The sequence below is a fragment of the Daphnia pulicaria genome, chromosome 6 (assembly GCF_021234035.1).
Source record: "Daphnia pulicaria isolate SC F1-1A chromosome 6, SC_F0-13Bv2, whole genome shotgun sequence".
In the NCBI taxonomy this organism is placed as follows: Eukaryota; Metazoa; Arthropoda; class Branchiopoda; order Diplostraca; family Daphniidae; genus Daphnia; species Daphnia pulicaria.
In genome coordinates, this window is record NC_060918.1 from 8,951,305 (window position 1) to 8,962,756 (window position 11,452).

At 36.5% G+C, this 11,452-nt stretch overlaps 1 protein-coding gene and 1 long non-coding RNA gene across 7 annotated transcripts; both read left to right on the forward strand.

Moving 5' to 3' along the window:
* The first annotated feature begins 71 nt into the window (after positions 1 to 71).
* LOC124342074 (protein fem-1 homolog CG6966-like) lies at positions 72 to 1,793 on the forward strand. Its single transcript, XM_046795047.1, has 2 exons — positions 72 to 876; positions 949 to 1,793. The coding sequence occupies exons 1-2, from the start codon at positions 72 to 74 to the stop codon at positions 1,791 to 1,793; spliced, it is 1,650 nt and encodes a 549-aa protein (XP_046651003.1).
* An 861-nt stretch (positions 1,794 to 2,654) lies between these two features.
* LOC124344336 lies at positions 2,655 to 4,574 on the forward strand. 6 transcript variants are annotated; one of them, XR_006919680.1, is made up of 7 exons: positions 2,655 to 2,673; positions 2,933 to 3,014; positions 3,085 to 3,194; positions 3,285 to 3,524; positions 3,589 to 3,835; positions 3,900 to 4,284; positions 4,344 to 4,574. It is a non-coding gene; the product is annotated as an uncharacterized LOC124344336 (long non-coding RNA). The 6 variants fall into 6 exon arrangements; XR_006919677.1 differs by having other exon boundaries at positions 3,900 to 4,025; positions 4,090 to 4,574; XR_006919678.1 differs by having other exon boundaries at positions 3,085 to 3,223; positions 3,900 to 4,574.
* Positions 4,575 to 11,452: the final 6,878 nt, after the last annotated feature.

Here is an 11,452-nt window from a genome sequence, read left to right on the forward strand (position 1 = left end):
AAGTTGAGGTAAAGAGAGAATAAATTTCATTCCGCTTTAGACTCTTATAAAGTAACTGTAAATCGTCTTAAATGGCATTATCGGCCGAGTGTAATAGTCTCGTGTTCCAAGCCGTCAAAGAGAACTCGGTTTCCAAGATACAATTCGCTGAACGTACTTACCGCCATACTCAACTATGGACAAGTTTAGCCCAATGCAATGAGGAAGGTGAAACTCCTCTGGTCATTGCCATGAAAGGAAAAAATCTTTCTGTTATCAAAGAGTTGGTGACGTGGATATCAAGAAAAAATTTCTACAAAAACGAAGAGTGTGAGCCAATGGTTTTGCTAATATTTGATCAACTTTCTTACCACATTCCCATTGTGGAAGTGATTGATTATCTTGTTGTTAGTTCATGCAGCTATGGTTGGTTAAAGTTCATCACCAAAGTTTTCATTAATTCCACCTCATTGACACGACAGGACAAGACCATTGCTCTTGAATTGATTGGTGCTGCTTTTATAACCACAGTTTTATCTGATTTGGATGACCGTTTTCCTAAAGTGATAATATTTGGACTAAAGTGCTGGAAAAAAGCCATGACCCTTCGATACTTCCCAGATGGTGGTGGACCTCTTCTCCCCAAAACAACTGATTTGTGTGTGCCATCTGCAGCGTCTTCTCAAGTTTATGGATCTGCTGTTGAAGTAATGACAATGGACGAACTGGATCTATTGCAGGAAGAATTTTTGCGTAATGGCGGTAATGCTGATTTGCCATATGGCCTTTTTATGCGTCTTCCGTGTATTCCGCGAATGACAATTCAGGCTTTTCTCGTCATTCGACGAATTTCCCGTCAAGCCAATCTCGGACATCTCTATAGGCTTCATTTCGAAAGTCTGTGCAAGTTTCTTGATTTGATTTGATTTTATATTCAAACAAATTTTGAACCATTGAACCACGAGATAGTGCTCAACACTTGTATGCTCATCATGGAGCAAATGAATGAATTCGAGCCAGAAATGCTTTCTCCGCTTTCTCCCCAAACATATGACTTGTTCATCACAATACTTGGGTTCCAATCAAAATACCTTGTCAGAATGCTAGAAGAACCGCTCGATAGCCCAGCAAGAGAAGAATTCATTTATGCCAATCTCCTGGCAGCCAACAAATTCATCGCCACAATTTCCAAGTTTTTCCCAGAACCAGCAATTATTTCTTCTATCGAGATTGAGGGGAATAGTTTCGCGAAAATTGTTTATTGCTTCCTGTCTGTCCTGGATTCAATTTCCTCTCAGTTGACTAATCAAGAGAATCAGATCTTGGAGGAATATTATTCAAATTACATCCGAAACCTGTTTCCAGAACGGACGACCACTGTTCTTCACGTGGCTATGAATGGCCCTTGGTACAATGACATTCCTCTCGATACCATCAAGCTGACCCTTAAACTTGGTGGTGATCCAAACGCCATCGACGAAAATGGTGGGACGGCGCTTCACATTTTGGCTGGAATAAATTTTCTTTACTTTGACAAGTACATGCCTGTTTTCCGGGCTCTGGTGGATGCAGGATGTCATCTCGACATGTCCAGGGATGACGGCGATACTGTACTCAGTATCTTAAAGAAAAAAGTGAAAGAATGCAAACGGAGGGAATTTTTCGTCCATCCATATTACGAGTCACAAATTAGTACCGTGTTTCCCCTTACTTGCTATTGTGCTCGAGTCATCGGGCGCCATGGAATTCGATTCGATGAGGATCGTCTACCTCCTCCTCTCCAGAGATTGGTCGCACTTCACAGCGCTCGCTAAAGGTAGACAATGTCCAAAACAAATACCTTTGTTGATATGCCTACTAATAAAATTTTTTTTGTGTATTTAGACTTTGGCGATTGACGCTCATCTTCGCCTCCAAAATCTCGGCAATGATGAGAAGTGAATCTAGAAAATGTTATTTTTTTTTTACAAAAGCTCAGTATGCAGAAGTTTTTCAATTAGTTAGCTGTATTTCTTGGCTGTAAATCTCAATAAAAAGGTTTTCAGCCAACAAAGATTTAATGTTTTTTTTTATTTTTCTTATCCTGTAAGTTCCTCGTCGAAGTTTCACCAGTTAATGATCAAGGTGCATGAAGGATTATGCAAATTTTTGTGTTTCATTTTATTTGGTTTATGAAGAATTCTTCGTCGACATGCTCCTCTCCACCCGAACGATGGTGATTATGAAACAGACCTCTCCTCATTATTTTTATTTGAATTTTTAGTTACGACGCGACTGGACACTGGAGCAACCAAGTGAATTGCGGAATTGCGGTCAACGGACTCAAAGTTAGGAAAATCAGTGTCATCAGAATATTGGCATCCGATTCGTCCAGCGAACTGAGAAAAAGAACTACTTCAAAATTTACAAACTGGAAACTGAAAGGTACGCTCACAGTTCATTCAACGTTTTATCCCTGAGAGATTTTTTAAATTCTTATTTTAAAAAGCCGAAGGCTTACCGCCTTTTAAGGGTGAGAGATTTGAAGAAACAAAAGTTCCGACAGCGCTCCAAATACCATTAACTGTGAGAGGTCCCTGGGGAATTGGGGCGATTCGTGATTGGTGGAAGGGGTTTTCGGGACTGTGACGCGTTCGTGCTGCTCTGATCGCGACGCGACTAATCTTATTCGATGTAGAATGACTTTTTACATAGGTCATGACTAAATTTTTTAAGTAATAACGAAAATAACGAGAGAATGGGAGCAAAAAGGGGAAAAAAAGGGGAAACTTCTAAAATAGAGGAAAAAAATGTCTTCTAAAATTAGAGGATGCAACCACCGCTAAACAAAAGAAGAACTTTCCGTTTAACCGAAAAGACTAAATTTGCATTACGTTATTTGTGGTTCGCGAGATATTTGACCAAGAAAGAGAAACCCAGATTGACTTTGAGTTGATTGTTTGTTGACTAGCAGACGACGATAACTTTTATCGGTGTGGCGTGTGGGTACTGGCTACTGGAGCGGCTGGGTATTCATTGGAATTCATCGATCTAATGTAAGAATGTTTGTGATTCATTTCATCTTGTGAAACACTGTGGTTATCTTTCTAATTTTAACTATTGCAGGATTCTAATAAGAAAAAAAAACCATGCCTCCAGTGTCACAACTGATGATTCCTTTACCCATCAAATGCCAGATTGGCAGATAGTTCAATATGTGGGTGCTGAATGAACTGGTAAACATAAAAAATGGAATTGACAATAGGTGTTCATTATGTCACTAATCTTTCTGTGTGATGAAAACTAAATCAACAAATTATTTGCAGATTACATTTATCATCAGACATTGCTCCCTTTCAGAAAATTATGTCTTGAAGATGACGACAAGTTGCCAGTTGATTTACATGTCACCCATAATGATATCCTAGCACACCATACTTTATTCGGCATGCAAAAAAAACTTTCCCTTCTAGCTTTCCCTCATTTAAAGGCCTTGATGTTATGGTTAGCGAAATTTTATCAACAAAGATAAATTAAAGCTGCAGCTTTGGAAAATGGAATTGACAGTATGTATTTGTTATTCAGCAATCGTTCTGGGTGATGAAAACTAAACAAAAAATTTATTTGCAGATTAACTTTACAATAGACATACTACAGTTTCAGAACAGTTAGGCCCGCATGAAGATGACAAGTTGCCAGTCGATTGACATGTCACCTTTACTGATATCCTAACACACCATACTTTATTCGGCATAAAAAAAAGGTTTCCCTTCTGGGTTTCCCTCATTTAAAAGGCCTTGATGATGTAATGGTGCTATGCCAAAATTTTATCAACGTAGAGAAATTAAAGCTGCAGCTGTGGGAAATGGAATTGACAGTATGTAGTCCTTATTCAGTAATCTTTCTTTGTGATCAAAACTAAACCACAAAATTATTTGCAGATTACATTCATCACAGACACATTTCAGTTTCAGAAAGTGGAGTTTTGTCTTGAAGATGACAAAAGTTGCCCGTTGATTTACATGTCACCTTAAGTGATATCATAGCAGGAGCTTATCATTTAGATAGTTCGTTACCATACTTTATTTGACATGATTGTTTTATAGAGTTATTTCATTTTGTTTTTTTTAGGCGAAAATTTTGTCTTGAAGATGACAAGTTGCCAGTCGATTTACATAACACCCTAAGTGACATCATAACAGGAACTTTTCATTTTGGTTTTTTTGATATTTTTAGGTACTCTAAAGCAAGAGCCTTGACATGCAAAACTATATTTCATTCTGGCCCAACAATAAATAGTGGGAAAACTTATCATGTTCTTGAAAGGTTTTGTAATTCAAATCAGGAGTGTATTGTAGTCCCTAAATTTTTTAATTCAAAATCAGGAGCTTATTATGGTCCCTTAAAATTTTTTACATCTGAAGTGTATTGCAAATGCAATCAGCGTGGTTGTCCATGTGATTTAGTAACTGGGGAAGACAGAAATTTTGCCAATGATATTTATAAATCCCCTTCTTCCCATGTATCCTGCACTGTTGAAATGATCTCAGTGAACACTCCATAAGAAATATGTATTATTTGCAAATATAATTAAATTATTTATTTCCCCCGCCTGATTATGATATTGTTGATGAAAACTTGAATTTTCGTAGGCTGCTGTTATTGATGAAATTCAGATATCAAAGGACCCTAGTCGTGGTTGAGCATGAACAAGAGCATTATCGGGTGTAGTTGCTGAAGAGGTGCATGTTTGTAGTAAAGCCGCCGCAAATGATGTAGTATAGGAAATTCTCGTGCAAGCGAAGAACTCGAGACGCGGTGATATATAATGGTTTTACGAAGCTAATTATCGAAAATGCATCTCTTGGAACCTTAGACAAGATTATAGACCGGAAGACTTTGATTTGTTTCAACAAACATCGCTACCACATAGAACTAAATTAGCGCAAGCCAAGAGGTTAAATAATCCCGATCTCCCCTGTAAAGTTCTGGTTGCTATCGATACTATTGGCATGGGATTGAATATAAATATTGGCTGCGTTATTTTTGGGTAATTACCCAGTCTCAAGAAAACTTTTCCCGAAAAACGGTTTACCACGGTTTTGAAACGGGTCAAGTTTCAGTTCAATTTTGCGAGACCACGGGCACACGAACAACTAGCGTCATATAGTATAGTCGTATCAGAAAAAATTTTTGACCCACCCTAATTTGAAAGACAAAAGACGGAGATTTTATTCCACATAAGAGGTGCAACAGTCAGAGTATAAGATGACGAACAGAGAAAACAATACGAAAACTAAATTTTTAAATTTCCTAATCAAGAAAAAAAACGAAAGGAGACTTTTAAAATCTCGAAGGTGCCACAGAGGGGCTTGATCTTAATCTTTAATTTTATAACCGAGTAAAAAAGAGTGCACACCGAGCTTTGTGCGTCTAACTGTGATGGCCTTATTAACAATAACATCTCCCCACTCCCTCTTAGAGCCAGTTGAGGTTCAGTTACGCTTACGCCATATTATTTGACTTAACATTTGTAAAGACCTATAAATTTAAATTTTACTAGTTTACTCTCTCTCAGGATTCCATAAATATACCTATTTGCCTATTTGGCAATCTTTAGTTGTGTGTACTAAAGCCGGGGAAGGGAATACATTCAGTTCAGATTTTTCCAACAGGAAAATTATTTCATTGAGGATTATATTTGAAAAACTAAGAATTAAATGAATTATTTCTGATTTTCCTTTTTTTTTTCGAATGAAAAATTCATATGAAAAATAATCGATTTTAAATTACAATGTGGCAACATTGAAACTTTATTCTGTAATGGCCGCCGATCCCGCCAATCTACCTTGGTCGGTTAGTCAAAGTAACTGTATCGTGTAGTCAGTCACTAACTGAGATTTTTTCGGCTTTGATGTTTAAAAAGAATCGAATGGTGGCATGGACAATAATGTTTAAATAATTCATGTAGTTTCTGTCTCATGGGCTCTTGGTCTTGAATACTACAAAAAAAGTTTATGGAGATTCACTAATTCATGTGTTTTTTGCTTCCCTTAGGATGTCCTTTCCAAATTACAACAAGCATGTGCACATGTTCTGTTCGTCTAGTCTTGTGAGTATGTCACCAATTATTTGTTGGTTATTTCATTTCCTTGTCATTTCTATACCATGCCTATTTAACGATTGTTCACACAGAATTCATCAGCTGCTGGGGGATGCCCCCCACGTCCCAGTGCTTTTTAGTCAATGCTATCAATATGAAAGAAGTCATTAGTTTTAAAGAAATAATTTTTTAAAATTTAGATGAAACTTAAATCAGGTGTAGTTGTGTGCGACTGTATGAAATTACAGGTTCTTTTTCAGGTTGAAGTAAGAATTTCCAAAAATGTTAGCGTAATGAATCTCAGTTATTTAGAACCTTCTGCACATAATAATTTTTCTTTGATTTGTAGACTGAATGTCAAGTTGTCACAATAACATTTCCCTTCTTGCCCCCGTCATTGATGCTAACTGGAAGAAAATTCAACTGAAGTCTGAGTTTCATTTGGTATTATTACAATTACTATCTGCTTATCCATTTCCTGGTTTTCAAAACAGCTTTGCAATCTTCGTATATCGATCAAGGCATCGTTTTTGGTGTTGCTTTCGTGGGCAGGATTAAGTATAGCTGAGCTATTTTGTTTCTTTGTCTTTTGCAGCTTACATTTTTCAGTTCTTCCTCGATCTTATTTCCTTATTCTGAGGCAAAACTAACTGACGAAAAAAGCGTCTTTTATTAATCTCCATATAAAATATTCTATTTTGTTTTATCTGAAGTAAAGTAGAAGGATTGCAAATCGTCATCCCGACACCCAAGTCGGTTGTCCTTAGCTTTATCCCCTTGCCTGTCTGCGTCAAGCTATTCATCTTCGTAAGGTTTTCACATTTAAAAAATGGATCAGTAAATATTTCTTATACCTTTTCATCACATATCTTGTAGATTTGTCTTGCTGATTTTTTGATATTTTATATCGGCTTCTTAGTCGGTACGTTTTGCAGATGAACATCATTTCGGGCTAAAAAAACCTATGGGATTGCGTCATTCAGTGCGTCGTTGGAAACTTCTTTTTCTATTCAACACAAATTCTCTTGGTTTCGGGTCGGTTCACTCGGGACACATGCGGCTTACGGGGTGAAACTAAACTCTGTCAGATCCTACAATTTAAAACTTAATCTGTTAAAAACAATCCTTTGGGAAAATCCCTTAACGCATTAAATTTTTTAAGAAACATTTAAAAAATTAAGCACATGAGAAAGTTCGTTTCATGAAAATGCCATCGAAGAAGAAAAGGTTAATTTTCAATTTGAATAATCGCTAGATTAATTTTTTGTGATGTCGATTGATTAGTCTAGACGGAAACTGCAGTTTTTGCAATGTCTTCACAGATCGTTTAACCTGCCGATTGTCTCGGATGCTAAATATCTCCATATGGGAGTAGTATAAAGCCACTCTCTACTGCTCTACACCTATATTTGTTTATATCAAGGGGCAAATGAAACCAAGAGATACGCGAATTCCAAATGCTTCATTTCTATTCTATGTTTGTTTGGCAACTTGATGTCGGCACAAAGGACGTGCATTTGATTTTCATTAAGTGCACTTCCTTTTGTTTATTGCTGCCCCGCAGGGTTGTTCCGATTTCACTTTAGCTGGACTAAACTTGTTTTGTAGATGATAGTAACGATTGTTGACATCAGCGTGCCAGAGTTTATGGTTTAATGTATTTAATTTGTGAATGGAAGACTACCTGTGTGTGTGTGTGCTCTTCATGTTGGTGAATAATTAATTTATAAATTTTTTTTTACAGGTGAAGGAAAATTCCTATAATGAACTGGCACTCGTAAAATCCTGGTAGGATTGCTATAGACCTCAATTCATCGAGTGGTCTTCATTTCAATGTGTTCATAGTAGGTGCTCGTATTTATTAACTGTTTCATCCGCACGGATAAGAATGTCTTAGCTCCGCGAAATAATAAGCCAACATATTGAAGTTGATTATTTTCATCGTTTTTAAATAGGTCTGGTTAATTTATTCTTCAAATTTTAGTATCCTGCTTATGTCTAGATGGTGGTATTTCAAATATCATAATTGCAAATAACAGTTTCTTTGGCACCGGTTAGTGAATCGCAAGATGTTGAGTACATCTATTAGAAGATATTTTGCGATGGTTTTTTTTTAACTGTTATGTAATGGGAGGGGGGAAGGCTGTGTCAACCGACTACTTTTGATTGGGGTGTGTGATTCAGTTAAATTTCTCTGCGCTTTTAGTCTTGATTAAAATTACTGCCCCCTCACGTCACTGGACTGGGTCACTTAAAATCCAGAAGATGTAAGTCCCTTTCCTATCTTTAGTTATGCCAACGGTTATGCGATGAGTTCATTCATAACCGCAGAATGTTTATTGTTTAATTTTAGAATATTGACACAACACTTCCTTTCATTACATCCGAGTGTTTCAGGATTATCCTTCTCTTTGAAACAGCGGTGTCGATGTATTAGGTGATAGCGACTGGGTCGTGGGTTCAGTACCAGGTTGTAGTTGAGTTTCGATATCAGCGTTATTGACTGTTGCAATAAAAATTGGAGCTGCTTTACTTGTCTCAAAATTATGTTTCAGTAATCTTCCACCGTCAGTTTTACTTGCGATCGTTAAATCTTTAAAAAATTGAAATTATTTATTATTTAAATATTTCGAACTTTCAAGAGAAACAATCAAAAAGAAGTTGGGTTCCTTTCCTAAATTTCACAGAAGAAGACTAGTTAGCACTTGTCCATTTACAATATCGCTATATATTTTACCTGGTAGAGTGATTATTCCAGACCAATCGGGTATTGCAGTTCAGCTCATTTGTTAACGGGGTGTGGCCGCTCCCAACACCACGACATTTCCTTCCTGTTGACCCCTTTTACTCCAGAAGCTATAACCCTATAATTCATAGAAATCTTTAATCAATAGAAGATCTAATTTGTTTTGAAGAAGAGTGAAGATAGGAATGGTGATACGCTTCCATTCCCATACTAGTTGTGTTTAGCAAAGTATTAAATACTCTAATCAGTGGTCGGGAACACCAATGGTGAATCTCGTCAGATGATTTTCTGTAAAAAAAAATATTAATTGTTTATTTGCACTATTAACTTGTATTAAATCCTGGTTTGAAATTCCGATTCAAGTATTGTTCATGTACTGGAAAAAAAATTAATTTGATTGTTTTTTTTTATTAGATGATAAAGACATTCCCTTTACTTTCCACCTGTTGCAGCAGGCATACACAATAATTCTGGCGGTTGTCTTCCTGAGTTAGCAAGGTAATATTGTTTATGGCGATTTGTGTTTCATTTTCATGTGGTTTGTTAAGAATTTGCATTAATTTTTTTTTGCCGTTTTGACTTTCGTCCGGTAACAATGTAGACATACTGAATCATTTTCTCTTTGTACATTGGTTTCCTTAGCTTTTCCCCCTCGTCTGCCAGTAGGATTTCTTGTGAGATTAGTCCATTCGCCTACGTATCGTCTTAAATTTCTTATCAAAAATTGGATTAGGAAATAGTTCCCTATGCCCTTAACGCTCCGTTTCGTAGATTTCTGGTGAGTCGTCCATTTGAATTCTGACTCTTGTACATCCTATGAGACTAAAACTTGATTGGATTGCATCAGTCAATACGTCGATACATCCTTTTGTCATACTCAGTCGAAATATTTCTCTCAATATTGGGTCAATTTACACACAGCTAACGCATTGAAACTCAACTTTTCCTGCGTGTTTTTTTTTTACTGTTCTTTAGAAAATCCCTCATCGCAGTTTGAATAAGATAGAGAAGTATTTCAAAAGCGAAGCTTACTAACTAAGGAATCGTCGTCTCTTTCATACTCTTCTCTTTCGACCACAAGGGTGAAAGAGGAGTAGGAAGAAATGACTTTTCCTCTCGTCAGTTAGCTTCGCCAATTACATTTTGTCTAGCCAATTCTAAAATCCCTCTAGTATTAGTCGAAAATCACGATGGTGTACTCATCTGATCATTTTATTTCAAAAGAAGTTTTAACTCATAATTTCTAAATTGTGTTAAAATTTATCTTGCTCATCATTGTCAATTCAAGTATTGCTCATGTGTTTTAATTTCTCTTGAATGCGATTGATGATTTTGTTATCGACCCATTGTCGGTTACTCGGACTCCGATTTTGGTACTTCCCCTTTTCTTCATTTGATTTCCTCCATCACCGGCGTCGTTGATGCCAGCAGGTGGAATATTCGACCGAAGTCTGTGATTATCTCATATGGTATTATTTTAACTACCAGCTGCTTATCTATTTCCTGGTTTTCAAAACAGCTTTGCAATCTTCACATATCGATCAAGGCATCGTTTTTTTGTGTTATTGAAGAGCAATTTTGTTTCTGTGTCTTCTGCAGCTTACATTTTTCAGAGTAATTCTGTCCTTGATCTTATTTCATTATTCCGGGCCAAAATTAATCGATGATAAAAGCGTCTGTTATCAATTTCCATTTGAAATATTCAATTTTGTTGTGTTATGTGAAGTATGGGTTATTGAGATTCATCGACCCAACATCCAAGGCGATTCCTTCACCTGGATTCTGCATTCAGAGCGTCGATAGAAACTTTTTCTCACAAACTTTTTCATCACAAATTCTCTTAGTTTCGGGTAAATTCACTTTGGACGTACGCGTCTAACGGGTTGAAACTTAACTTTGTCAGATCCCACAATTTAAAATTAATCTGTTAGAAATAATCCAATAGAAATTCCTCAACGCACCCAATAAAATCTTTTAATTTTTTTAGAATCATTTCAAATAAAGAGCTCATAAGTGAAAATGTTTTTTCCAAAATGTCACCGAAGAAGATAAGAGTAGCCTAATTTTCAATTTGAATGATCGCTAGATTAATTTTTTGTCCAGTCGAGAGATTTGTCTAGACGGAAATAGTTTTTACAATGTCTTCACAGATCGTTTAACCTGCCGATTGTCTTGGATGCAAAATATCTGCATAGGGGAGTAGTATAAAGCCTCTCTCTACTCCTCTACACATATATTCGTTTATATCAAGGTGCGAATGCAATTCTGAGAGACGCGAATTCCGAAATGCTCCTTCTGATTACAATATGTTCAGCCATGTCTTATGTGCCCAAAGCAGTGGTCGAAAACCACGATGGTGAAATTCATCCGATCATTTTCTTTAAATAGAAATATAAACTCATTTGAACGATTACGTTAAAGTTGATCCTGTTTCTTTTATTTTTTCAAGTATTATTCATTTATTAGAAATAATTAATTTGTTATTTAATTGCTTTAAAAGAAAAGAAAATTAAAATGAGATATCCATTGAATTCCTTAGTCCTCCTATACAGCATTTAGTGATGCCTCTAGGCGTAATGGTAGTGGAGGAGAAATTCCGCTGGTTTGCACCCTGAATTCTGACAAGAAAAGGAGAGCCACTGAAA

Excerpts from the sequence above, each read along its gene's own strand:
- LOC124342074 (XM_046795047.1), top strand. The coding sequence starts at position 72 with ATGGCATTATCGGCCGAGTGTAATAGTCTCGTGTTCCAAGCCGTCAAA. Across the intron at positions 877-948 it reads CTATAGGCTTCATTTCGAAA|TGCTCAACACTTGTATGCTC; the intron begins GTCTGTGCAAGT and ends ACCACGAGATAG.